The 24,442-nt window shown below is 48.8% G+C and overlaps 14 protein-coding genes across 14 annotated transcripts; 11 read left to right on the plus strand and 3 right to left on the minus strand.

Annotated features, from left to right (window-relative positions):
* Positions 1 to 522: 522 nt before the first annotated feature.
* Positions 523 to 2,086, minus strand: MICPUCDRAFT_54872 (uncharacterized protein). Its single transcript, XM_003064905.1, has one exon. The coding sequence runs from the start codon at positions 1,765 to 1,767 to the stop codon at positions 1,060 to 1,062; it is 708 nt and encodes a 235-aa protein (XP_003064951.1). The 5' UTR covers positions 1,768 to 2,086; the 3' UTR covers positions 523 to 1,059.
* Positions 2,087 to 2,916: 830 nt separating this feature from the next.
* On the plus strand, positions 2,917 to 3,609 carry MICPUCDRAFT_66040 (uncharacterized protein). Its single transcript, XM_003064847.1, has one exon. It carries the CDS (start codon positions 3,074 to 3,076, stop codon positions 3,425 to 3,427), a length of 354 nt encoding a protein of 117 aa, XP_003064893.1. The 5' UTR covers positions 2,917 to 3,073; the 3' UTR covers positions 3,428 to 3,609.
* A 165-nt stretch (positions 3,610 to 3,774) lies between these two features.
* Positions 3,775 to 3,975, minus strand: MICPUCDRAFT_54874 (uncharacterized protein; the record flags this gene model as incomplete). The annotated part of the gene is made up of 1 exon (XM_003064906.1): positions 3,775 to 3,975. The coding sequence occupies one exon, from the start codon at positions 3,973 to 3,975 to the stop codon at positions 3,775 to 3,777; it is 201 nt and encodes a 66-aa protein (XP_003064952.1).
* A 1,182-nt stretch (positions 3,976 to 5,157) lies between these two features.
* Positions 5,158 to 7,110, plus strand: MICPUCDRAFT_54875 (methyltransferase-like protein). Its single transcript, XM_003064848.1, has one exon. It carries the CDS (start codon positions 5,240 to 5,242, stop codon positions 6,317 to 6,319), a length of 1,080 nt encoding a protein of 359 aa, XP_003064894.1. The 5' UTR covers positions 5,158 to 5,239; the 3' UTR covers positions 6,320 to 7,110.
* On the plus strand, positions 7,068 to 8,077 carry MICPUCDRAFT_54877 (uncharacterized protein; the record flags this gene model as incomplete). The annotated part of the gene is made up of 1 exon (XM_003064849.1): positions 7,068 to 8,077. The coding sequence occupies exon 1, from the start codon at positions 7,526 to 7,528 to the stop codon at positions 8,075 to 8,077; it is 552 nt and encodes a 183-aa protein (XP_003064895.1). The 5' UTR covers positions 7,068 to 7,525.
* A 52-nt stretch (positions 8,078 to 8,129) lies between these two features.
* Positions 8,130 to 8,836, plus strand: MICPUCDRAFT_54878 (uncharacterized protein; the record flags this gene model as incomplete). The annotated part of the gene is made up of 1 exon (XM_003064850.1): positions 8,130 to 8,836. The coding sequence occupies one exon, from the start codon at positions 8,130 to 8,132 to the stop codon at positions 8,568 to 8,570; it is 441 nt and encodes a 146-aa protein (XP_003064896.1). The 3' UTR covers positions 8,571 to 8,836.
* A 3,388-nt stretch (positions 8,837 to 12,224) lies between these two features.
* Positions 12,225 to 12,380, plus strand: MICPUCDRAFT_9667 (uncharacterized protein; the record flags this gene model as incomplete). Its single annotated transcript, XM_003064851.1, has 1 exon — positions 12,225 to 12,380. A coding segment is annotated over one exon (156 nt), but the record flags the coding sequence as incomplete, so codon positions are not given.
* Positions 12,381 to 13,363: 983 nt separating this feature from the next.
* On the minus strand, positions 13,364 to 15,263 carry MICPUCDRAFT_54883 (uncharacterized protein). Its single transcript, XM_003064907.1, has one exon. It carries the CDS (start codon positions 14,979 to 14,981, stop codon positions 13,917 to 13,919), a length of 1,065 nt encoding a protein of 354 aa, XP_003064953.1. The 5' UTR covers positions 14,982 to 15,263; the 3' UTR covers positions 13,364 to 13,916.
* A 266-nt stretch (positions 15,264 to 15,529) lies between these two features.
* Positions 15,530 to 15,727, plus strand: MICPUCDRAFT_54884 (uncharacterized protein; the record flags this gene model as incomplete). The annotated part of the gene is made up of 1 exon (XM_003064852.1): positions 15,530 to 15,727. One exon carries the CDS (start codon positions 15,530 to 15,532, stop codon positions 15,725 to 15,727), a length of 198 nt encoding a protein of 65 aa, XP_003064898.1.
* A 1,224-nt stretch (positions 15,728 to 16,951) lies between these two features.
* MICPUCDRAFT_66048 (uncharacterized protein) lies at positions 16,952 to 18,610 on the plus strand (the record flags this gene model as incomplete). The annotated part of the gene is made up of 1 exon (XM_003064853.1): positions 16,952 to 18,610. The coding sequence occupies exon 1, from the start codon at positions 17,081 to 17,083 to the stop codon at positions 18,608 to 18,610; it is 1,530 nt and encodes a 509-aa protein (XP_003064899.1). The 5' UTR covers positions 16,952 to 17,080.
* A 72-nt stretch (positions 18,611 to 18,682) lies between these two features.
* Positions 18,683 to 19,435, plus strand: MICPUCDRAFT_66050 (uncharacterized protein). Its single transcript, XM_003064854.1, has one exon. It carries the CDS (start codon positions 18,900 to 18,902, stop codon positions 19,347 to 19,349), a length of 450 nt encoding a protein of 149 aa, XP_003064900.1. The 5' UTR covers positions 18,683 to 18,899; the 3' UTR covers positions 19,350 to 19,435.
* A 456-nt stretch (positions 19,436 to 19,891) lies between these two features.
* Positions 19,892 to 20,167, plus strand: MICPUCDRAFT_54886 (uncharacterized protein; the record flags this gene model as incomplete). Its single annotated transcript, XM_003064855.1, has 1 exon — positions 19,892 to 20,167. One exon carries the CDS (start codon positions 19,892 to 19,894, stop codon positions 20,165 to 20,167), a length of 276 nt encoding a protein of 91 aa, XP_003064901.1.
* Positions 20,168 to 21,005: 838 nt separating this feature from the next.
* MICPUCDRAFT_66051 (uncharacterized protein) lies at positions 21,006 to 22,521 on the plus strand. The gene is made up of 3 exons (XM_003064856.1): positions 21,006 to 21,921; positions 22,079 to 22,125; positions 22,370 to 22,521. The coding sequence occupies exons 1-2, from the start codon at positions 21,121 to 21,123 to the stop codon at positions 22,100 to 22,102; spliced, it is 825 nt and encodes a 274-aa protein (XP_003064902.1). The 5' UTR covers positions 21,006 to 21,120; the 3' UTR covers positions 22,103 to 22,125; positions 22,370 to 22,521.
* A 988-nt stretch (positions 22,522 to 23,509) lies between these two features.
* Positions 23,510 to 24,124, plus strand: MICPUCDRAFT_54888 (uncharacterized protein; the record flags this gene model as incomplete). The annotated part of the gene is made up of 1 exon (XM_003064857.1): positions 23,510 to 24,124. The coding sequence occupies exon 1, from the start codon at positions 23,801 to 23,803 to the stop codon at positions 24,122 to 24,124; it is 324 nt and encodes a 107-aa protein (XP_003064903.1). The 5' UTR covers positions 23,510 to 23,800.
* Positions 24,125 to 24,442: the final 318 nt, after the last annotated feature.

A 24,442-nucleotide genomic window follows, 5' to 3' on the forward strand; every position in this document is an offset into this window, starting at 1 on the left:
AAATCACCAAAGACTGCATATTTGTGCTGTCAGTGCATGTAGATGATTATCTGTTTGGATACAACAGCAAAGAATACATGCAGGGCTTTGTGGCACACTTTAACAAAACCATAAAGATGACAGTGCAACCAAGCATCAACTTTATTTTGCAAATGAAACTTGAATGGTCTGATAATTCAGTGACTTTATCACAGAACAGACAAATAGAAGCTCTTGTCAACAAGTTTGGTGTCAACGGAGCAGGTAGAACGTTCAAAACACCAATGGATGGAAAAGCTTTGTCTGATCCAACCTTAAGGGCTGGTGATCCAAAGAATCTTCCAGACGTACCTTACCGTGGACTTGTATGCGCATTATTATTTATTGCAAGATACACAAGACCAGACATAATGTTTGCAGTTTGTTTCTTATGCAGATATTTGAGCAACTACACTGATGCACATTGGAAAGCAGCAAAAAGAATACTGATTTACCTCAAAAATACCACCGATATCAAACTGAAATACACTAAAATTCCAAATGCAAAACCTCGTTACTTCGAGTCGTGCGAGATCGAAGAGTGCAGCGATGGAGCGCGAGGCGAGGGAGGTTCTTTTTGATCTCCGGAAGGCCCCTCTCTGACTGAAATGCCCATACGAATATCGCGAGAACATCGCGAGGGGGACTTAGTTTTGGTTTTTTTTGGTAGACGGTGCTTTTGGGTTTGAGGACCTCGCGTTAGATGATCAGACTGAAATGCCCATACGAATTTCGCGAGGGGCAACTCTGGATCGATGACTAAATAGTACTCAAGTGTTGTGAAGGATCGACTTATTAATAAATCTGGGATAGGTGTATCTTAATGCGAACTGTTTTGGTGATTACAAAAATGCTATGAGTATTTTAGTCAGGCGGATCGACTGTGTGCACAGATCAATCAGTCAGACTAATTGCCCCCTCAGATCGTCGGATCGCTTGCGCGACGCGACGCTGGGATAGGTGTATCTTAATGCGAACTGTTTTGGTGATTACAAAAATGCTATGAGTATTTTAGTCAGGCGGATCGACTGTGTGCACAGATCAATCAGTCAGACTAATTGCCCCCTCAGATCGTCGGATCGCTTGCGCGACGCGACGCTGCTGCGTGTCCGCGGGGGTCTTTCGCTCGAATCGCGCGAGCATCGCGGACGCGGCGTTGAAGGACTCCGGGATCTCGTGGTCGGGGAGACCGTTGAACATGAGGCTGTCCCGCTGAAGCCCAGTGATTGGAAGCATGTTGTTCAGGTCGTGGATGAGGGAGCTCGCCGCGGCTTCCGTGAGTCCGACGGGTGTCTCGCCGGTGATGTTGTCGCGTCGGTAGATTCGCGCGTGTTCTCTCATCTGCTTCTCTGTCGCCGGAAGCTTGTACTTCATCTTCCGGATGAGCGCGCTCGCGACGTCGCGCGTCTTCACCTCGGAGACGTCGATGCCGAAGTCCTTGAGGAAAGCCGCTTGCGGACCCGTGATCGCGTAGACGTAGTCGTCGAAGAGCTTTTCGACGTCCTCTTTGCTCGCGCACGCGTCGATCGCCGCTCGCGGGCAATTGTTTCTCTCGAGCGTGACTCGAGCGGCGTCCGTGACGCGGAACGGAACGTCGCGCTCCTTGCGCTTGCGCGTCGCGAAGTCCGGCGACTTCGCGAGGATACGTTCGACGAGCGCGGACTTTTCCGGCGTGAGGTTCTCCACGAGGGGATAACTCTCGGGGGGAGTGGTGGGCTCGCGCGCGGTCGTGAGACGGAAAGACGGCATCGCGCGATTATAAAGGCGCGAGAGTGGGCACCGGGGGGGACTTTACTGTTCGTGAAAATTGGCTTTTTGGCAGGAGTATTGTATCGAGGGTTTTGAACCGAGATTTAATTCGAAAAAAAAAACTGCGCGAAAAACCAGCGTAAATTTAAACCGTCAATTCAGGGTTCGTACCACAGACCCTAGGATGCGAAGACGACGCGGGAAAAATAACACTGGGGAGAAAAACACATCGCGATGGCGCGCCGAAAGCCGCGACGCGCGACGCGCGCGATGAAGGAAGGCATCGTTCCCCGTGAAGACGTCACCGCGCCCGCTGATTTGTTCGGTGCCGCGGACGGTGGAAGCGAAGACGAGAGCGCGACGAGTAGCGATAACACGCCGCTCAATCAAATAGAGCGCCGTCTGAACGGCGATCTAGACCACGCGCAGCTGCACTTCATGAACATCATGAGTGACGACATCACGCAGGAGATGATAGAGGCAGGCCAAAAGCAGTATCAGATGTTCGGGGCCGGCGACATCAAGAAGCGCGACTCGATCACGCCATCGAATCTGATGGCGAAGTGTGAGGTGGGATTCCTTTCATCTTTTCGTCGAGCTTTCCTGAAGTGTTGCTGCTGCGCCTCAGATGTGGTGGCGACACAAGATGAATGCGTCGACCCGAACCGGCTTTCGCTGATCGTTAGGGACATGTTGCGCTCGGGCTTGTTCTACCCGAGCACGGAGTGGTGCAAGCCGAGCGCGGGTCGGGGGATGGTGTTGCGACACGCGGAGGTAATGTGGAAGATGGTGGGCAATTTCGAATGCGTCACCGAGGAGGACGTGATGGCGGTGTTCTTCAACGGCGAGGACCAGCATATGCCGGCGTACACGAAGGCGGTGTTGCGCAAGCACAGGACCGTCGATGCTCGAAGGAGCCAGATCGAGGAGCTCGAGGACAAGTTGCAGAGGCTGCGCGAAGTTGAAGCAGAGCAAGTCCAGGGTGCCCAGTTCTCCGTGAGATCGGAGGATTCGTACTCGTGCTGCTCCGAGGACGCGGCCGTCGAGCAGGTGATGAGGGAGGAGATGATCGCGGACAAGATGGCGGCGAGGGAGGTGGACTCGCTTCAGGAACAGCTTGAGTTGGACCCGGAGCAGCGCGAGCTTCGGATTCAAGAAGAGATCGAGTTGGACCCGGAGGGGCGCGAGGTTCGGCGGTTGCGGCTTCTCGGTGCTAGCGAGCAGTTTGTTTCGCGCAAAGGCGTCGGCGCCGGGTCGTCGGACTCGAGGCTGAGCGAGAGCGAGGAGGAGATCGTGTATTCGGCGCATGTGCGGGCGAGGCGCGATCGGATCGCGCGCGAAGACGCGGAGGAGGCCGCGTTCAGGAGAGCCTCCCCGCGTTGCACGCGGCACAAGCGGCGGCGAGGGAGGCAGACCGCGACGAGGTCGACGAGATCCTCGACTCGGTGTACGAGGAGCCGGAGCTAGAGCCCGAGGAGCCGGAGGTAGAGCCCGAGCTCGGGAAGGGGCGGCGCAAGAAGGTCTTTACGCCCCGCGCCGCGGAGATTCAGGCGGAGAAGGCTGCAGCCCGTGGAGCTCGAGCCCGTCGCCGGGGGGGCGAGAAGGAGGTCCGCGAGAAGGAGAACCCGGCAAACGCGAGTCTCGACGCAAAGATCGCTAAGATCGCGGCGAGGCAGGCCCGCGAGAAGGAGGCCGCGCGGGCTCGTTACTTCGAGTCGTGCGAGATCGAGAGCGATTGAGCGGGAGGCGAGGGAGGTTCTTTTTTAGTTTTTAATTTTATTTTACACAAGGGAGTGCCTGTGGCTACGCTCACAATTTAATAAGAATCGAATATTTTTTGGCGAATCAAATCACACTTTCTCAAATGTAAAGAAATTGGTATTACTGACTGTTTACTCATACGCGGTCTTTTATTTATAGATATTATAACTGTTTACGTACTGCAACGCGCGGTTGGGTTGTGACGGCTGCGCTCCCGTTAGGGTTGATTTATATATATTTCGAGTTCTAAGCCAGAGCTTCTTTGTATACGATGTTTCTCGTGCGACGTGGACCGGGGCTCCGCCTCGGCTCGACACCGCGAGGCGGAGTGACCGGGCGACCTTGCATCGCCGCCCTCGCGTTCGCCTCGTCCTGTCTCAGCATCTCATCCGCCATCATCTCCTCGTAGCGGGGCCCCATCGTCTCCCGTTGCTCAGCCTCCCGCATCATCTCCTCCGCGTCGGGGTCCTCCTCGTAATCAGCGCGGTAGTCTGGCTCCTGCCGCAGCAAATCCCGGAGCTCCTCGTCGAAATCGTCGTCGGCTCCTCCAACCTCCCACGGGTCGAACCTCTGCCGACTGACATCGTCGCCACTCGACGGCTCCACCGTGGCCGAGCCCGCGCGGCGTTCTCTCGGTTGTCTCGGAGAATCCGTTCCTCCTCTGCGGCACGCGCGACACGTGCCGCCTCCTCTTCCTTCTCCCGCCTCCTACGTTCCCGCGTACGCTTGGCCCTCTCCTTCTCCTCCTTGTTCTTCGCCGCGGCACGCCGCTCGCGCAGCTCCGCGTCGAGATCCTCCTGAGAGAACCGTACGCGCGTGCGTTCTACGACACGACGGGAACGACGACCTTCGTCATTTCCCCCGCGGTCATCATCTCGCGCGCGGCGTCCGCGCCCTTCGGGCGGCGCGGTTCCCTCGAACTCGTCGTCGAGAGGTCGCCTGGGAGGTCCCGAGGTGCGATCCGAACGTCGCATCCGGTCAAGTTCAACCTTGGCGCGCGCTTTGCACGCGTAAAGGCCGCGAATGCGCCCACCGCAATTCTGAGAAGCTCTGAGAGCGCAGGACCGATACCCGTTGGGATTTTGGCTTATTTCAAATGTTGATATTAGTGTTGTAGATCTCCGGAAGGCCCCTCTCTGACTGAAATGCCCATACGAATATCGCGAGAAAATCGCGAGGGGGACTTAGTTTTGGTTTTTTTTGGTAGACGGTGCTTTTGGGTTTGAGGACCTCGCGTTAGATGATCAGACTGAAATGCCCATACGAATTTCGCGAGGGGCAACTCGGGATCGATGACTAAATAGTCATACGCGTATGGGCAGTCGCCTGCTCGCTATGGGCAATCAGATACAGATTAATACGTACTCAAGTGTTGTGAAGGATCGACTTATTGTACGAAGGTACCTTCGTATGACTTTAGTGTAAACTGTACGCTCTACAGTCTACAGCTCTACACGTGCTTCCGGGAGTACGGAATTGTCGATACCACATAATGTACGCAACTACGCATAGTATTATCTACCTTGAAGGTACGTAGCTACGAAGGTAGCTATCTACACAACTATGAGTGAATAGTTTTTCGAAAGTACTTTCGAAAGTATTTATTTATTTATTTCTTCTCTGCTTAAGTTCGTCAAGCTTTCTCAAACCTAACTTGAACTTCTTTTGAAGCTCATTCATGTCTCGCACATCCGTATCAACTAAGTTAGCGATGGCTCGTAATGCTTCGGCGAGGTCTTGGAGGGCGTGGAGGAAAGGTAGCGGACGATTAAGTTTTTCAAGGATGATGACACGTTTGAAGTTTTTGGGGATGTTTTGTTTGATGTTAATGGGACTCCATTACCTCACCCTCCTCTATTTGAATCAAGGCCTCAGAATCATACATAATGATAGTTTTACACATGTGCTGCATCTAAATATACGAGACAAACAAATAAGTGATACAAATGGTATAAATCATACGCCCACCTACTGGACACCATTCCATAGATACATGGAAAAGATCAAACACTGCAAAAAATGCCCCCGTGTTCACAAGTGGGAGCCTTATTTTGCAGCCTATACGGAACAATTATCACGCTTCCGGGGCCGTAAGGTTGTCATGATGGAAGTAGGTGTTCAGTCTGGCGGCAGTATGATGATGTGGCGGTCCTTTTTTGGTTGCAGATTTGAATACTATGGTATAGACATCAACCCACAGGCTCAACAGTTTGCGAGTGAATGGGCAACAATCTTTATCGGTGACCAGGGAAATCCCGAATTCTGGAAGGACATTAAAAAGAAGGTGCCAGTTATCGACATCTTTCTTGACGATGGTGGGCATAATATGTCTCAGCAATTCACCACATTCGAAGCCATGTTTCCACATGTTAAAAGTCGCGGTGGTGTCTATGTATGTGAAGATTTGAGCACCAGTTATTCTGCCAATTTCCTTGGCCAGCCCTTATCAAATGGCACGGTTCAAGAATATGGAAGGACCGGTGGTAAAACTTTCGTTGAATTGAGCAAAAAAATGATCGACTGGTTGAATTGCTATTTTGTGTCTGGGGATGTAATGGCTGCAAGTGCGTCTTGCCCTCCCATATTTGATGGTCTGCCGGCTGTTTCTGAATTCAAGCAGTTTGGATATAGTCTGCACTTTTATAGTCAAATCATATTTATCCAGAAGGAACGTGTCATTCCCCCCTTTCATTATATGGCCGGGGGTTACTCTTTTCCATATGGTTATTCGACAACTGTGTGGGACGGCAACCGCTATGATGCACCAGCAGAGGCTATCATAGATATCTAAAACAAATATCTAAAACAATCATGTTTTTGTATTCATCATTGACCATAATGCATTCTTTTTACCCACAACATTTCTATGGATATCACTGTTTGCAAAACTGAAGTGGCCAAAATCGAAATCGGTTTCGCGAAAAAAGCCCAAATCCCATTCGCTGTCCCTTCCAGATCTGCAGACGATATCGTGCGCGCGGGCAGAGGGCGACTTTTCGACCGCGGCGCGAGCACGTAACAGTCGAGCGATCGTTTCCGAGACGGCATGGGGCGTGTCGCGATCAGGGCGGGGCGATTCGAGCGCGCGCGGGTGCGGAAAGGAGCTGGAAATCGTTTTCGCGATCGACCGAAAGTCCCTTTCCGATCCCGCGGGATGAAATTGCCTTTCAATTTTGGCCACTTCAGTCTTGCAAACGGTGATATCGGGTAATGAATGGTTTAGTTGTCACTCGTTGAAATGTTTTGTTGGGTTTTGAAACATTTGAATAAACTTGGTGTTTTTTCAATAAAAATCATCGAAGATTTTTTTTATTCGAGCACGAGGCGTGAACGGGGAAGGGGTACAAGTTCACGAGGGTGAAGTAAATTGAAAGGGAGTTTTCGAGACACTAGGTGACTCTGACTTTTCTTGGGTGACTGAGATCTGTGCGGGACACACGAATTACGGGCAAGGCACTCTCAAGTCACTAAAGGAGCTGCAGAAGTACAAGCATCTGCTATGAGCGAGTTATTAGGATGCTGACGTGAAAAATTGCTTTGCGATACAAATTAACACGTCAATATTAATACTATTATCATCGCTTTTGGTCTCGATGATGCGCTACACACGAGCAACTAAATTTAATTTTCCGCGCAGCACCACGGCCGCGCATTGCGTATTCACAAGCAAGGTTGTAGTCGAGAACTCCAACTGGACAGAATGACCGAAAGTGCCGAACCACGGCGTGCATGCCCGCAACAAACTATTGCAAGCCGACGGAATATTTTGATGTAGTATATCCTGTTCTCTCGAGAATTTCTTGGATGTGTCTGATAAACATATTGTCTTACTGGTTCTTCGAAGGTAACTGTGGATAACAATCCCGAACATCCTCGGGGTGTACGTCCTTTCGGTGCACAAGGTAAACATCATGGCACGAATAGGTGACTTATCGTGAAATTCTACAATCGGATTCCACATCAGAAGCATGACTTGAAGAAAAGTCCATACGAAATAATGTATGGTATCAAGCCTGACATGACCAAAGTAAAAGTATTTGGCTGTGAAGTATATGAACTCATATCTAAGCAAAGAAACACAGGTTTGGGTCAAAAGCTCAATCCAAGAGCAAAAGCTTTTATGTATGTTGGACATTCGGAGACCACAATTGCTGATTCCTATAAACTGTATGACAGAGTAAGCAAAACTGTCAAGACAGGAAGCATCAGTAAGTGCATTGAGAACGTGGATGAGTACGGGAAAGTGCCAAGCAAACATAACCACTCATATGCACATGACTTCTCGGTCAGAGAAACTCTGCCAGAAGATTTCTGCGAAGGAAAGGAAGCTGAAAAATTCCTGGTTAAGGTGATACAGGATTTTGATTTGTATCACGACAGCAAAAATGCAACCACGCATTTGCTGATAAAGGTAAAACCATCCACCGGACGAACACGATGGATGTTCGCAACATCAATGTTCAAAAGAACGACATCTGAAAAGAATTTAAAGGTAATATTCAGCAAGCTTCAGAATTTCCTGAATAAGAAGGATAGTCAGAATCCATAGGATTAAAGACACGAGGATTGCTGTGCAACCGTTTCTTTCAGAAGTTTATTGGATGCGAATTTTGCCGGGTAAACCCTTGCCAGGCAGAGACACAGCAAAGACTGCGCATAAGGCATTCATATTGTCCCATAATCCAAACTCAAAAACTCCATGGACAATATTGCGATTTGCTGATGGAAGCTTGTACGAAACAGATGACAGTGAGTTGAAGTTCCACAAGGAAGACTTGCCCAATAACTGTAAAATTGCATCACAAGCATGGAAACAAGACATAGAAGTGAATGCAGTACTTAACCATGACCTTTTCGGCGAGAGAGGCATTGAGCATTCAGGTGCACAAGCTTATGCAATATCAAGCGCATATGAGAAACTAAACAAAACCTACCTCAATAAGCCTGAGCCCACAACATACAAGGAATCGCAGAAAACTGATGAGGCCGAACAATGGAAGGCCGCGACTGAAGCTGAACTCAAACAAATGGAGGACTTATAAGTCATTTCAGCAGTCGATAAAGTTCCAGAAGGTAAGAATATTACCGAGTCTAGAATGGTTTATAAGAGGAAACTCACCTCTCTGGGCGATGTGGAGAAATGGAAAGCAAGATTAGTAGCCAAAGGATTCTCCCAACAATACGGAGTAGACTGGAATGAGAATTTTGCACCAACGCCACAAACAGCTGGAATAAGACTCTTGATCGTGTTCATATTGCATTTTGGACTAATGCATATGCTTCAGGAGACGTCAGTGGAGCATTTCTGAACAGCACCCTGACAGAGGAAATCTATTTAAGATTACCTGAAGGACTTAAACTCCATGGATCAACCATAGTTCTGCTATTAAAAGCTCTGTATGGTTTAAAGCAAGCAGCCAATGAATGGCATGCTCTCTCTGATAAAATTATCAGAGAATTTGATCCAGAACTCAAACAAAGCAAAGCAGAACCGTGTATCTATTATAAGATCACCAAAGACTGCACATTTGCGCTGTCAGTGCATGTAGATGATTACCTGTTTGGGTACAACAACAAAGAATACATGCAGGGCTTTGTGGCACACTTTAACAAAACCATAAAGATGACAGTGCAACCAAGCACCAACTTTATTTTGCAAATGAAACTTGAATGGTCTGCTAACACAGTGACTTTGTCACAGAACAGACAGATTGAAGCTCTTGTCAACAAGTTTGGTGTCAACGGGGCAGGTAGAACGTTCAAAACACCGATAGATGGAAAAGCTTTGTCAGACCCAACCCTAAGGGCTGGTGACCCAAAGAATCTTCCAGACGTACCTTACCGTGGACTTGTATGCGCATTATTATTTATTGCAAGATACACAAGACCAGACATCATGTTCGCAGTTTGTTTCTTCTTATGCAGATATTTGAGCAACTACACTGATGCACATTGGAAAGCAGCAAAAAGAATACTAATATACCTCAAGAATACCACAGATATCAAACTGAGATACACAAGAATTCCAAAAGCAAAACCTTTGGAGGTGTATACAGATTCAGATTGGGCAGGATGTCAAGAATCAAGAAGATCGACATCGGGAGGAATAATCTTTGCCTATGGCAACCCAGTATTCAGAAAAGCAAGGTTGCGTAACTGGATCAAGCAGTGAAGCAGAATACGTCGCATTAAATTCAACGTTGAAGGAAGCAAACTACTTTCGTACTTCATTAATCTCATGCAACAGGAAATGGATATAAATATCACACCAGCTGCAGCTCATATTGACAACATAGGGGGTGGGTTTATGGCTGAGCAGAAAATCTGCAACAAGCGATCAAAGCACATCGATATCAAATACCATTATTGCAGGGAACAGGTTCAAGAGTTTAAAAACTTTGACCTTAATTATGTCCCAACAGGAGAGAACGTGAGCGACTTGTTCACCAAGCCTTTAGATGCACCAGTGCACCATAAACATCGCGATTTTGCTATGAAGTGGGAAAGCCAAAAAGTAGCAGATACACAGCCAAAAGGTAGCAGCTCACTGTGAGTTTTTTCAGCAGCCCTAGGCGCTTTTTCTCGCAAGTGACAACGATTCAAGAGATGCTGTCGATATATGTACAAAAATGTAGTGAATAGTAGTAACTCCGAGATATGATAAACTCTGGGGTCTAGGTAGCTCACGTCACTCATCAAAACACGCTAAGGCTGAAGAAGAGGTCATTTTCTGCAGCAGCTAATTAAGCGCATTGAGTTATAATTCGTCAAAATCGCCCATACATTTCGACGGAAATGCACGTAATTTACGCTCCTCGAGCTCGAATTAAGTGCATGAATTACGTGCATTGAGTTATAATTCGTCAAAATCGCTCATACAAATAATTAGGTGCAGATAATGAAAGAAGAGGTCCCCACCACAATTAACTGCCTGTGTGTCAGTTAATTGTGGTGTGTCAGTTAATTGTGGTGGGGACCTCTTCTTCCATTTTCTGCACAATTAATTTATGGAAGGTTTAATTTCATCGGGAAGATTAATTTGAGAAACCAGGGTCTGACGAAAATTCCTGCTGCTGCAGAAAATGACCTCTTCTTCAGCCTAAGCACGCTAAACGGCGTACTTTAGAAACTCTCCGTAGCTTGACTGGTACATCGTGACTACAGAAGTACATCGTGTAGACGTGTACTATTTAACACATTCAAAGATCTCATACAGAGACCACCATTCGGGAAGTACATCGCTGGCCCTGCCATAGATATCTTGCTTCTACCTTCGATCGTACGGAAGTCCTACAGTACTGTACTACCCGGCCCCTCCGGGCAAGCGGTACGTGGTAAGTCACGAGACACTACCCGACCCCTTCGACCAAAACAATACGTATTCGGGCGGCGTGTCTTTTTAGTTTTAAAAAATGCAAATTGTACATGACCAAAAAGTCATACGGAACGGCGCGGAAGACGACGGCGGTATGTGACGCCGGAAACGACGTGCGCGATGCGCGCAGGTCTTCGACGCGCGTGAGGAACGGATTGCACAGGAAAACGACCGACGTGTGGACCTCCCGCCGCCGCGACCGCCGGTCGCCGTCGCCACGTCCAAGAGAAATAAAGTTCATTTTTTCAGTGGGGCGATGAAAACTTTCAACCCATAAGTCGAAATTTCAACGCTGATGATAAGCATTTGCGACCCGATGAGCCCATAACCCGAGCGTTAAAACCTTGAGTATTCAATAGACGGGTTACGACGACGATGCGCCGCCGCCGCCGCCGCCGCCGGTGGAGAGGAATGGCGAATGGCCCCGTTTCATGGGGTGAGTCGGCGGCGGCGGCGAAGGAGGACGACGCCGGCGACGCGCGCGCAGCCTTGCGAGTTCCAAGAAATATGACACTGGCCAACTAAAATGCCCATAGGATGCGATGTTGAGACTACACCCCAAATCCTACAGTACTACACCCCAACTACTGATGACGCCGGCGTTCTCTCTTCGAAGAAAACGACGCTTGACAGCACGGCCTGGCTGGATGCGTCACGCTCGCGCGCGTTCTGTTTGCTTAGCGAGCACGAGGCGAGAGGTACTGAAAATAAAAATCACGAAAAACGGGTCTCAGGCTCTCAGAGCTTCTCAGACTTTCTGGCCAATCAGAGACGAGAAAGAAACGCGGCGGGGCGCGTTCCGACCCGCACGGGGGAGAACCCCGCCGCGTGAGCGGGTCCAGGTTGAACCCGATCGGATGCGACGCTCGGAGCGCAACCCGGTGCCTCCGAAGCGACCTCTCGACGACGAATTCGGGGGGGGGCGCGCCTCCCGGACTCCGCGCGCCACGCGAAGACGACGGGGGGATCCGCTATGTCGAGTCTCTTGGAACGCGTCGTGGGCGCGGATCGCGCGGCGTCCAGTTCTTTCAAGAGGACCACGATGCACAGGTGCGCGATCGGCGTGCCGCGCAAAAGAGGGCGAAGAAGAAGGCCAAGGCCAAACGTGCGCGGGAACGTAAGATGCTCGAAAGGGCACGTGCTCAAGAGGAGGCGCGTGCTGCGGAGGTCGCTCGGAATCTCCGAGACGAACAAGCCCGGGCGCGACAAAAGATGCATGCGCGGAGTCGCCGTGCTTGGGCTCCAGCGGTATGCGCGGGATGAGCACCTCGCGCTCCTCCCTTTCTACCTCATACGACGCCAGAAGCACGTTGCCAATGACCCGTCCAGGTGGACGAGGCGCAAGTTCCCCGTCCGCCCCGCCTTCGCGATGACCGTCAACAAGAGCCAGGGACAAACGATCCGCGGGCGCGTCGGAGTGCTCCTCCCCGAGCCTGTCTTCTCCCACGGACAGATGCACGTCGCGGCCTCTCGGGTGGTGCACCCCGACAAAATCAGATCTGTGTGCTGCACAATCCGCCGGAGATGGATGAGAGGCGGACCGAGGTGGTGACCGCGAGGCAGGAGGCGGAGCAGGACTCGCAGCGGGAGATGCTCGAGTCGCTCTACGCGGATGCGGAGGAAGAGCGCCTCCAGATGGATGCGCTGATGAGAGAGGGGGGAGAGGGTGATCCCGACGACGATGAAGTGGCGGCGATGCTGGAAGTCGAGTGTTGGATGGACGAGGACGACACGGACGACGAGGTGATTCAGAGCTTGGGAGATGATGTTGAGAAGCTGATGCGACAGGGACGAGGAGGCTCCGGACGAGGAGGCTCCGGACGAGGACGAGGAGGACGTCATGATGATGGCGTTCGACGAGGGTGCTCGCCAGGAGCCGCCGTGACCTCCTGCAGTCCCCGAGGCACCAAGCTATCCGCCGCACTCGATGACGCGAGTGTGCAGTTCTGGTTACAAAATGCGCTCGATGACGAGCAACGTCGTGTATCGCGAGGCGTTGATGATCCGGTGAAAAGTTCATTTCGTGCCTCACTCCGATCAACTGACCGGCGTGGGATGAGTATGGCAGTTTCTCCGGTGAAACTGATCGATTGAGTTTAGAGATGAGCCCCCGTTTACCGTGCTACCTGAAGGTACCTTCGAAGGTACGAAAGTACTTTCGTACCTTCGAAGTAAGGTAATACTTCCGTACTTCCGTACGTACGAAAGTACTTTGAGTGTACTTTCGTACGAAAGTACTTTCGTACTTTCGTACGAAAGTACCTTCGTAGCTACGAAGGTCATAGCTAGCTAGGCTAGCTTGTACCTTCGTACTACCTTCGAAGGTACGAAAGTACTCGAAAGTACTTTCGAAAGTACGAAAGAAGAAGTACCTTCGTACCTTCGAAGGTAATTTCGTACCTTCGTAGCTAGCTAGCTAGACACTGGGTCTGCCTCGCGATGAGCGATCGCGAGGTGACAAGGGTCAACGTGTCAAGTTCAAGATACACAACCACAGAATACGCGAATGTGCCGAAAGGTACGAGTGGAGTCTGGGACAGGCCTGGGGCGAACTGAATCCAAGTGAGCGCACGGTAATGCCGGATCTCGTAAGCCACAGAGCAGGAGGCAACGAAGTGACGAAACTGACAAGACAGTTTCGGAACGGTCTGAGTGAGAGCAGTAGCAACAACTTGTGCCCGATCGGGAGTGTATTACCGGTGCAGGACACGAGCTGTGGCGGAAGGGTAGTGCATCACCCTTTGCGCCGTGCTGTTGTTCAAACAGTATTAAACTCACAACACTCTGCAGTCTGAGTAAAGTGAAGGTAAACAGGTTCTAAAAAGGAAAAAACGCTTCGGAGTTCCCAAGCTTGATTGGGATAGCAGTAGCTGTAGCATTTAGTATAAGCTGATAAGGTAGTACATATAGTACGTGTGATGTGAGATCATAACAGTTAAGGTTGTAACCCCTACCTGCTGTCGACCTTCTTCAAAATGCAAGAAGGAAACCTTCGGAGGAAACATGTTTTTTATCAATCGTAAGATTCTAGCCGCCCTTGTTCGACCTCGATGTGTTTCGCATGGTTGTACACGAAACTCTGATTTGCATCTGCACACTGTACTTTCTTTGCCCACTCATTGAAAATTTCGTGAGCTTTCAGTAAGTTTATTGCCAAGCCGTAGTGGACTTTATCCCAAGACATTTCGTGTGCGTCAACTGGGTGTTGTGTGACTAAAAGCTCCGTAGCATCCCACACCGAAGCGACTCTCCTGATCCCACAGCCTCGAAACACCCAGGTCGGAGACTCGATGTGGAACCGTATCTGTTTATCGTATTTTTCGTCAGTATAAAGAGCTGATATTCTTACGTGTGTATCCAGCCAAACAACTTTTTCGCACATTTCCGTTGCATTCGTGTCTTTACAAGAATTAAGAAACGCATTGTGATACAGTGATTCGGCATCATTTACGCCGGAACGTTCGTCATAATTGCCATCATAAGGATGCCGCCCTATCGAATACACAATCAGATCGTAGTCGCGCAAAGTCTGGTTAAAGAACCCGGGGTAATTGCCTCCATGTGCATAGCCGACGAACTTTACAGCCGTTCTACCGTTGCAAAAGAAGTGTTCCTTTCCAGTTGCAGATATCTCCTGATATCGGCAGCTAACGTTCTCGCCAAATTGATATTCACCAATACACTCTTCGTCGTGGCTGGCCTGCATTGCCCCGTCCTTGTAATTACCAGACAACCAAACGATGAACGCGTTATGTGCATATTGAGCAAACGAGTCACCTACGAACAAGACCTTTTTGTCTACCAACCCCTGACAAGGATTTAGAGGTGTCCGATGTGGCCAACTCTTTCCAGAAGGCGTGCAGGTGAAACTGTGCGGCTCGTGTCTGCAGGAGTGATCAGGGGTCCAGTCGGCGTATAGGGGTTCGACGCCACCTTGGCCGGAGGCTTGGGCCGAATTTTGGAAGTTGCGTTTTGCCCTCCCAGAAAATAACAAAAAGACACACACAACGAAAACCGCAGAACGAAACACGCTACAACTAGACGTCTGTAGAACCTTTTCGAGGCTTATAGTGCGCATACAGCCATGCACATAGCAAACAAGATAGCAAATATAAAGTAGACTTTTAAGCAGGAAGCTCGTCGCGACCGCGGTATGCGACTATACTACTCGTTCTTCTACTTGCTGAGGCTGACTCAAAATGATTTGTTATACACGTACTACACGGTATGGTTTCGGTGTTTAGGGTTTAGGGTGAATCTTCAATGTACGTAAATACGGAGCCGTGCGCAAGCACGTGAAAACGCCGCGAAAGATAGGGATATACGTGGACAGTGTGTAGCTGTGTACCAGGGGATACGACCATTAGGTTGCGCAAGAGCTCCACCAATTAATTTGGCAATTAATTTGACTCAAGGATGACGGTCTAACGTCCGTATGGTTTCTGAAATTAATTGGTTCATCGTTTTCGGCGGCCAACCGGTGTATTAATTTTCGAAATTAATACACGTGTACTGTACCCCGGTTGGCGGGCGACATTTAAATGACCAATTAATTTCGGTGGTCTGTTTCTCAAGAAACCTCTCAGTCATTTCAAAACGCACCGCCCGCCACCTGCCACACCAAGAATGGCTATCTCTGCTCCCGCCACCGCCCCCCAACAACGCCACTTTCGCCACTGCTACTGCTGCAGCGCCCCCATCCAACAAGAAAGGTCGCACAGTAGGCTGACGGTCGTGAGAGAGAGGCTGACGGTCGTGGCGTTCTACGCCGTGGGAAGGGAGGAAACCCGCAACGAACGCGCCAGCGCTGCCGGTGCAGGGTAGCTTCTCGGGAAGCGCGGAGATGTGGGGGAGGGGCGGAGTGCCGCGCGGGGACACTACGTGGTACACGCGTAGGTAGAGACGATAAAAGTGAGGGGGCTCTAAGTGGCGAAGCAAACCCCGGCGTGTCGGAGGGGGGGGAGTGAACAGACTTCCTTCTTTGAGAATTCCTGAGATCGTGATTACAAATTTTAAAGCACACCAGCCAGATTACCCGAAAATAATTTAGTTTAACACTGCTTCATTTCCGACGTGCTACAGGTTAATCGGCGAAAGCCATTTCCCGATAAATTTCCAAATTTATCGGGAAAAACTTACCGACGCTCGCTACGAGCTGATTGGTTAGAGTCGAAAAACCGGGACGAGCGAAGCGGGAAAAAAAGGCCGATGCCCTGCCAATAACGAACAGAGTTCTGTTGTTTGCAACACACGCCGTGCTGATATCGCATATGTCGAGGGTGACTCTGCAAAATCTTACTGGAAGGAGGGGAACTCTTTTTCACCTTCCCCCGAAAAAGCGATGTTGCAAGTTGTGCCCAATCCTGTTCGAGCGCCGATTACGTCGTGATCATCACAGCGAGCGGTGTGGTATTTTTGCATGGGTCGACGTACCGTGATATTTCGAGTAAATTCTTTGCGTATGACGTCGGCGTTCGTGGCGCTCCCGCGACTCCAGCAGCGCGCGAACGCCCGCGGGCACCCCTTTCAAACGACCGAAGTTTGAACCCAGGGAGTACGCGGACGTAGTACGAGAGCTGTAGCGTATGGGTATTTGAAGTGGCACAATACTTTTGCTTTAATCGATGCCCCGCGATGTGACGAAGAACTCTTCTCACTGTACCGGAGATCTTTACGGCTATTCCGCGACGCTATGGCCGCGCGAACACGCAGACCTCGCGGAGAGGTGTAAAACTGTCAGAACTCTGATCGTAGACGAAAGGGCCACTGAATCGTCAGACGGGTGAAAACCCGACCCTCGGTCAAAGTTGATCGGTCAAGCCGATCAACCCGCAGTACGCGAGAATCGCTGGATCGAATGAAAAGAATATCTTATAGCTGGATAAAATTTTTTGCGTACCGGTACACGTACACGTACCCCAGGTTATGGGCGAGTACACATACCGCGCTGTGGAGCCGCGGAGATGAGTGGGAGCGAGTGGCTGCAAGGTGGGAGAAACAACACTTTTCGATTCGCGGATTAGAATCCGCACGAGCCCTACTTCTGCAATCACACACACACACACACATACACAGGCACACACACACACACACACACACACACAGGCGCGCGCGCGCCATACCGCGCTTAAGACGGGCGTCAGGCAAGTGACAAGCAGCACGCAAAAAGCTGCACACATGCCCGGCAACAACTGGCGACAGTTATTCTTGCTGGTCACGGCGATAGTCGTGCCAGTAGTGATACGATTGGGAGGAAGCGAGCACATAAAGAATCCTCCTGCGTACTTTGTTAGGCTGCAAGGCAGGTTGGCGGAACATCAGATGGGCGCCAAAACGCCCTCGGGTCAAGCACTGGAGCGCGCGAAATTGGGAAAGACTATGGAACTTCTGCTCGCTCATTTAAAAGAACTGCCAAGTTATCTAGATGGCGACTGTGACGCAGCTGAGGTGTCCGCTTCAGAGTATGCTGCACAGTGTCAGCTTATCGTAGAACCTACTTCAGGAAGTATCGGTCAAAGTTTAACGTCGAACTCCACGACGTTTTTATTCATCAAATGCTTGACAGAGTGTAAGGGCACACAAATAGGAGTTCCTGGTCATGTCTTTCATGTTCTTGCTAGTGGTCCAACTCGTGTCGAGGGCGTTGTTATGGACATGGGGTCAGGAATTTACTTGGTGCAACTCGAACTCACACATCCAGGTGAATATACAATCAGTGCTCACATTCGAATGCTGACAAAACGGTGGGTGACGAAATGCTCTGAAGACATGAAGTTTAAGGATGCCGGACGAGTCTGGGTTCCGGTGATCAACAGTCCCTTGATTTATCACGTATCGGGTTCATTACCACCAGAATATGAGAGCCTGCCACTCTGCACAGGCGTTGATAATCCTGCTCAGTGGGTCAAGGTTCACAGCAGAGATCTTGGAACGCATATGAGTTCGGTAAATTGGCAGTGGAGAGGGATCCATTGCCGATATAAGACGTACACCCCGACTGAGGCGAAAAAATGTCTACAAAATCGACGACTCGTCATCATGGGGGACAGTCACTCGCGCACTGCTTATGTTGCAATTGAAAACTTTCTACATGGAACTTTGATCAACGATGGTAATAAATTTCAGTACGGGTTCTCAAACTGTAGTGGACTCGGCGTGTGTGTGGAGTTTTTATGGCTTCCGTATCCCGATGATATTCGTTCAGGAATTCAGGAGCGGATTGATAGTGGGGAAATAAAGTGTGATGATGCTATCATCACCCAGAGCGGGCAGTGGAATGCTGCGTACAGGTGCATTGCTGATGCGAAACAAGAATACGAGGACTTGGCCGTGCTTTTGAAGGAGCTCAGTGCACAGAGATTCGCAGCCTGGGTTAGCCCACCCGCAAGTTCAAACCACATTGATTCATCTACTGAGTGGCTAAATTTAAAGAATTCAAGGCAGACATCCCCAAGGATGAATGCAGAGGTTCGTCAATCGACTGCAGCTATGAAGAGAGCTGGTGTGGCAATAATTGACCTGAACGCCATGACACGTCCCCGGCTAGAAACTATTTGTGATGGAGCGCACTTTGCGTGTGTTAACGAAGAAAGCGTTGGAAAGGTCCGGTTCGAGGGGCCTGTGATCTTAAGTTTTTGGCAAGTGGTGATTAATGGCCTATGTAACACAGCGTTGCCGCCCAGAGAGGCAGAGTGCGCAGCAAGGTAGACGAGAGGCGCGGCAATTAAAGGGGGGCTAATATTTTTCGTGACACGGAATAGTTACAGACGCGCCACGGCGCGCGCGCGGCCCCTCATCGCCGGCTGGTTCATTGACTCGCAGAACCCGTCACGTAGTCTATGACTCTATGTAGTAGATGTACCTTCGTACATAGCTACATACACTATGAAAATTGAAAGTCGTCAACGTCGTCCTGTCAAAACCGGACTCGCGGGCTGTCCACTGGGCGTGGGAGGCGGTTGGAAACGTAGGGAAAACGTTTCTCGCGCGGCATCTGATGTTCCACCACGACGCCATCATCCTTCAGCTCATGAAGAGGGACGACATGCTGCACATGCTCTCCAAGAGCATCACCACGAAGACGCGCGTCATCGTTTTCGATTTAGTTCGCGCCGCCGAATACGGCGAGGTCACCGTCGTGTACGAAATCATCGAGATTATCAAGAATCAATTGCTGTGCTCCGGGAAGTATGACTCCACGTCGAGGGCCTTCCACAAAATGCACGTGATCGTCTTTGCCAACTTTGCCCCGGACACCACGATGTTGTCTGCGGATCGTCGGCACGTTAACGAGATCGGTTCCGTCGCCGCGTCATCGCCACCGGTCATGCCTTCGCCACCGCCAGATGATGCACGTGCGTCTTCTCCGCCACCGCGAGCTGCGTTACCGCCCCTGGACCCTTCGACGCCATCGCGTCCGGCGAGTGGTCGCCGTCGTCGTGCATGACGGCCGCGGCGTTCACGTGAATGGCTATACAGGTGGTCGCGCACGGGTCGTAAATTTGATTTAATATCATTTCACCACTGTAAATGATCGTGCATTTTACATTAGGGTCGCTCTGCGGTAATTAAGTTAAAAATGCTTACATACCCTACACTACGATCTGACTCCGATGAAACTTAAATTTGATAGAGTCGCTCTACGGTAATTAAGTTAAAAAATGCTTACATATGCTAAATTTACTGCTAATTTACTGCTAATTTACTGCTAAAAGTACCTCCGTACACGTACTGCTAATTTCCATTTTCGTACTGCTAAACGCGAAATCGCAATTTTAGCACCTGCTAATTTACTGCTAATTTACTGCTACTTTTACTTATAAGATACTTTCGTACGTACGAAGGTACTGATCTGTCGAGTCGTGCTCCTAATTTACTGCTAATTTACTGCTAATTTACTGATATTCTTTATTTCGTTGTTAACAAACACACGAGACTATTATAATTGTGCGCGTTGAACGCGCACAATGATTACTATAACCGTGAAACATGGTGACCAGACTCAAACATTTACTCATTTTCCCATCACCACGCACGGTCTACCTGTTCATGAACTTGAAACTGCCAACAAGACCGAACGCGAGGCACTCACTAGTCACTACCTTGATTATTAAACAAATTCCGGGACTTGAACATGCCACGATTTCTGGCGACTGGTCAATCAAAGACAACGCAAACGGAACCATTGTTGCGCCTCATCATGTCTGCGCTTATGTTAACGCATGCACAGACGTAGATGGTAACGGTCCGGAGTTTAATTGCTAATTTACTGCTAAAAGTAAATTAGCAGTAAATTAGCAGTGAATTAGCAACTGCTAAAAGCCTATTTTAGCAGTAGCTAATTTACTGCTTAAAATAGTACCTCAAAGGAAACAAAGGTAGATTTCGATAAACGCAGAAATATATATTGCGCACGATGTGTATGGGAAGCAATCATGATGTAATTTAAAAATATTATTGATCGAAATCTACCTTTGTTTCTTTTGTCATACTTTCTCGAAAGTACGAAAGTACGAAAGTACATATATATTAAAGTGGTGTGAAGTGACGTAAAGTGGTGTGAAGAGTTATATACATAGACACGAAGTTACGTATCGTATTTATGGTTAACGTCAACGGCGGCCGTGACTGGAGCGCAGCGACCAAGGACTGCCCGGAATTCTTGGGGTCCTTGACACATGTAAAATATTTCTCGACAAACCTAATTACGGTTAGGGCCCATCGCGGCCATACCTGGAGCGAAGCGACCCAGAACCCGTGCAAGTTTTATCAACTCTCGGTCAATCCAAAAATCCAGAAATCCAGTATTTTCAAAAGAACCTCACAAAAATTTCAAGGTTTTATTGAAAAGATTTTTGCTAGGGAGTTATGGTTTACTTGGATTTCTGGATTATCGGATTATTTTCGCATGAAAATCCTTGAAGAGCTCAGCAAACACGGTGAAACTGAAGGGCAGGCAAAATTGCACACGTGGTCTATGAACCGCAGAACCGCAGAGCGAAAGTACGTACGAAAGTACGAAAGTACCTTCGTAGCTAGCTACGTACGGAAGTACGAAAGTACTTCCAGTAGAAGGTACGCTCCTGCGAGCAGCTTTGTTCTGCCAAGAACAGGCTATTATTCGGAGGTACTCAATCTCTCCGGATTTCAACTCTTACGAAGGTATGTCATACTTGTGAGAACTTAGGGGTTCGACGAAATATTGTGAGCAACGAGAAATGCACTTCACGGTCAATTCGCGAGGAACAAATAAATCTGCTTTCTGGTTCAGAATTTCCAGCTTAGTGGTCGTCATATTGGTTTGGGCGCTTTTGGCAAACGGGAGGTCGTGTAGGCTTCAACTGCCTTTTTTTTCTCGAACTCGGATAAGGGGACGCAGCTGGGCAGATTGTTCTACTTGTTGCAGTGAACTTTCGAGCGTTTTGACTAAATTCAGACCGACAGCTGAACCCAGTCTCGTGTGTTTCGACGTTCAATTTTTTAGTCGCACTCGGCAACACTACACGGTACTGACAACTCTCGCTCCGCATTTTTCGTTCTACTTGCGAATGGCACAAGACTTCCTTCTCGACGCTGGTTCAAACGTGAAACTTAGCCACAAAATTGTATGGAGACTTGAAGATAACTCCACGATTCAGTTACCACTTGTGCTTGCAATGATAGAGGCTGGCGTAGCAGTCGTGGCGCATTCTATACAAGTCACTGAAAGTGTCCCGCCGTCGTTCACGACCTGGGTTCCAAACTTCCACTTCATTGAAAAGAAAGGGTTCAGTGAAGTCGCACGTCGACTCAGCACAAGGCACGTGCCATATACCGAACGAAAAAGACAGGTCATTTGGGCTGGCTCGACTACGGGAGTCCCATGTTATGATATCGGGCCGTGCGCTTCTTCGTGCAACGAATTAGAGCGCGTCAAACTAGTTCGATATTTTAATAACATCACATGGTTGAACTTGAGATTGTCAAATGCAGTTCAGTGGTGTCATGGAAGTGCAGCTGCGCTGAAAGACGAAGGTTTGCTGGGAGATCACGTGCAAGAGGACGAGTGGGCTCAGTATCGGGGTGTTCTCGACATAGATGGGAATGTGGATGCTTGGGGGTTGAGGTGGCGACTGGAAAGCGGTAGTGTAGTTTTCTTGGTGAAGTCATCATACGAGCACTTTTTTAGCAACTCACTTGTCGATGGAACGCATTATGTAGGCATCGATGCGAACTTTGACAACCTGAAGGAGAAAACAACTTTAGTGTACAGTCAGGAAGTCGAAGATATTAAGTATCTTGAATATGTCGCGAATAACGCGAAGTTGCTCATGAGAGAGCTTAGGTATCATAAAGTAACGTCTGCAGTAGCTAGAGCACTTCTTGCAGACGAAGGTAGATTGGAATAGAGATGCTGTTGCCTCCCGGTCCCGGTCCTCGTTCTTGCATTATTGTACGGTGGCAAAATAATTCGAGCTAGATAGCTACCTGGGTTCGAGCGGTGAAACAGAGGAGCCAACATTTAGGTTTAGCTGTGCTCCGTGTCCTTAAAGATCCCTATGGCAACTCCCTCGCGTGACATACTTAAAGTTGGTCGCTCAACTGCCCGCTCAGACGCATTTCGTCGCGGTACCTAGTATTAAGTTCCCAAAAGTGTTCCCAATTCGGGGGCAGCCACGGTCGAGCTTCGTCGCGCTGTGACCACGTCAAATAGAGACTGTCGATTGCCAGCTGCTGCACTTTCGCAAACCCTCGCTCGGTCATGAAACGGTCTACGATTCTATCGGAAAGCCAGAAAGTTTCGATCAGAATAGCGTTGAAACTAATTTTGTCCCAAGGAACCGCTTTCAAGATGGTCATTTCAGAGCCTTCCACGTCGAGGGAAAAAAAATCAACGTGCGTCCTGCCATGCTAGACAAGACTGCAGATCTGGACCGATTACAAAAACTCGACTTTGGAACGGATGATCCTCAACAACTGTTTCACAACATTAACAAAATATATGACAGACATGAAGACTGGCAAGTAAAACGTGAGGAGGAAGAAAAGATGCATATTCTCGCTAAGCTTAAGAAACCAAGCATACAAGGCGGTTATCAGAACATATATGAAAATTTCGCCACAACCCTAACAGTGTATGATCCACATTTGTCTAACAAAACTCTTATCGAGTTGCAGGACATGATTCAGTTGTACTGGAAAGAGAACATCCAACCAACTCTTGGATCTAAACGTAAAACTGTTAAATCAATACAGCAGGAACGCTACGGCAATCCAAATAAGAAGAAGCAAAAGAAGGCGGCAGCGAAGAAAAGAGCTTCTAATGCTGCAAGTGCTGAAAACGATTACATATGCTTTGAGTGTGGCGACACGAGTCATACATTTACTAACTGCAAACAGCTTTCAGCAGAACATCAGAAACTAAAGGATTCTGGACACAAAATGTGCATCAAGTGTGGTAAAAATCACTACACAAAGCACTGTCCTCAGTTAAAGAAACCGAAAGCAGAGGCTAAAGCTGTTGCTAAAGCTGTCACAGCCCAGATCGCTGATCTGGAGTTTGAGACCAGCAGTGACAAAGGTCCTCCACCATGCAGCGACGATTCATTCTTAAACGCTGATGATGTTGATGATGACTGGCTGGACGACGACCTTGACGACGACCTTCTCGAATGAGGGTTGTGTGCCTACACTACTGTCGCGAGGACAAGTGACTGGTTGTTAGACTCAGGAGCGAACATCAACGTATGTAATAAACTCTCCTATTTCACAACCTATACTGTACACCACAAAGGTCTAAAATAGATATTGAGTTTCCGCAGGTTAAATAAACTGGGGCTGCAGATTGACACCGAAAAACTGGTTCTTTACAGCAGGCAATATAAATTAAAATACAAATTAAAATGGGTAAATGATGTAATGATGCTGTCAAATATTGTTGTTAGACGTAACAACAATAAGCTGCGACAAACAGCAGCTGCTCATCAGACTGATCATCTGATAACTAACCCGAAAATGGGGGTGGCAATCTTACCCAATGATTCTCAAGAAGATATCCAGTTCAATCCTGACAAACTAGGAGAGCTGGAAATAACTCATGGTCCGTTCAAAGAATGGTTCGAAATATTTAGACAAAAAGGGAATGAGTTATTAAAAGACGGCTTCGATAATAAAGAAGCATTTGAACGCGCTGGTGCGAAAAAGCATTCTATGGGAATCCAAAATACATCGCTGAGTTCATAAAGCGAACACTACATAAGGCCTTGGAGGATTTCAAAGTTAATCCTCAACAAACTAAATTCTTGTTCATACTCCCAAAATGGGAATCCGCGGAGTGGTATCAAAAGTATATACCACACTTTGAAATAATAAAAGAGTACCCAAAAGGTACTCCAGAGGTGTTCACGATTCCAAAGAGAACGTTTCACGGTGAAAACACTGTGACTACCAAAAACGGTAGAGCATTTCTAGGGCCCATTCCCTGGTCCGTCGTGGCAGTCTTCAAAGACATTTATACGCCAATTAAAATAAACAATCTGATGCTTGCACACTTAAGATTGG

Source organism: Micromonas pusilla (assembly GCF_000151265.4).
Source record: "Micromonas pusilla CCMP1545 genomic scaffold MICPUCscaffold_19, whole genome shotgun sequence".
NCBI lineage: Eukaryota > Viridiplantae > Chlorophyta > Mamiellophyceae > Mamiellales > Mamiellaceae > Micromonas > Micromonas pusilla.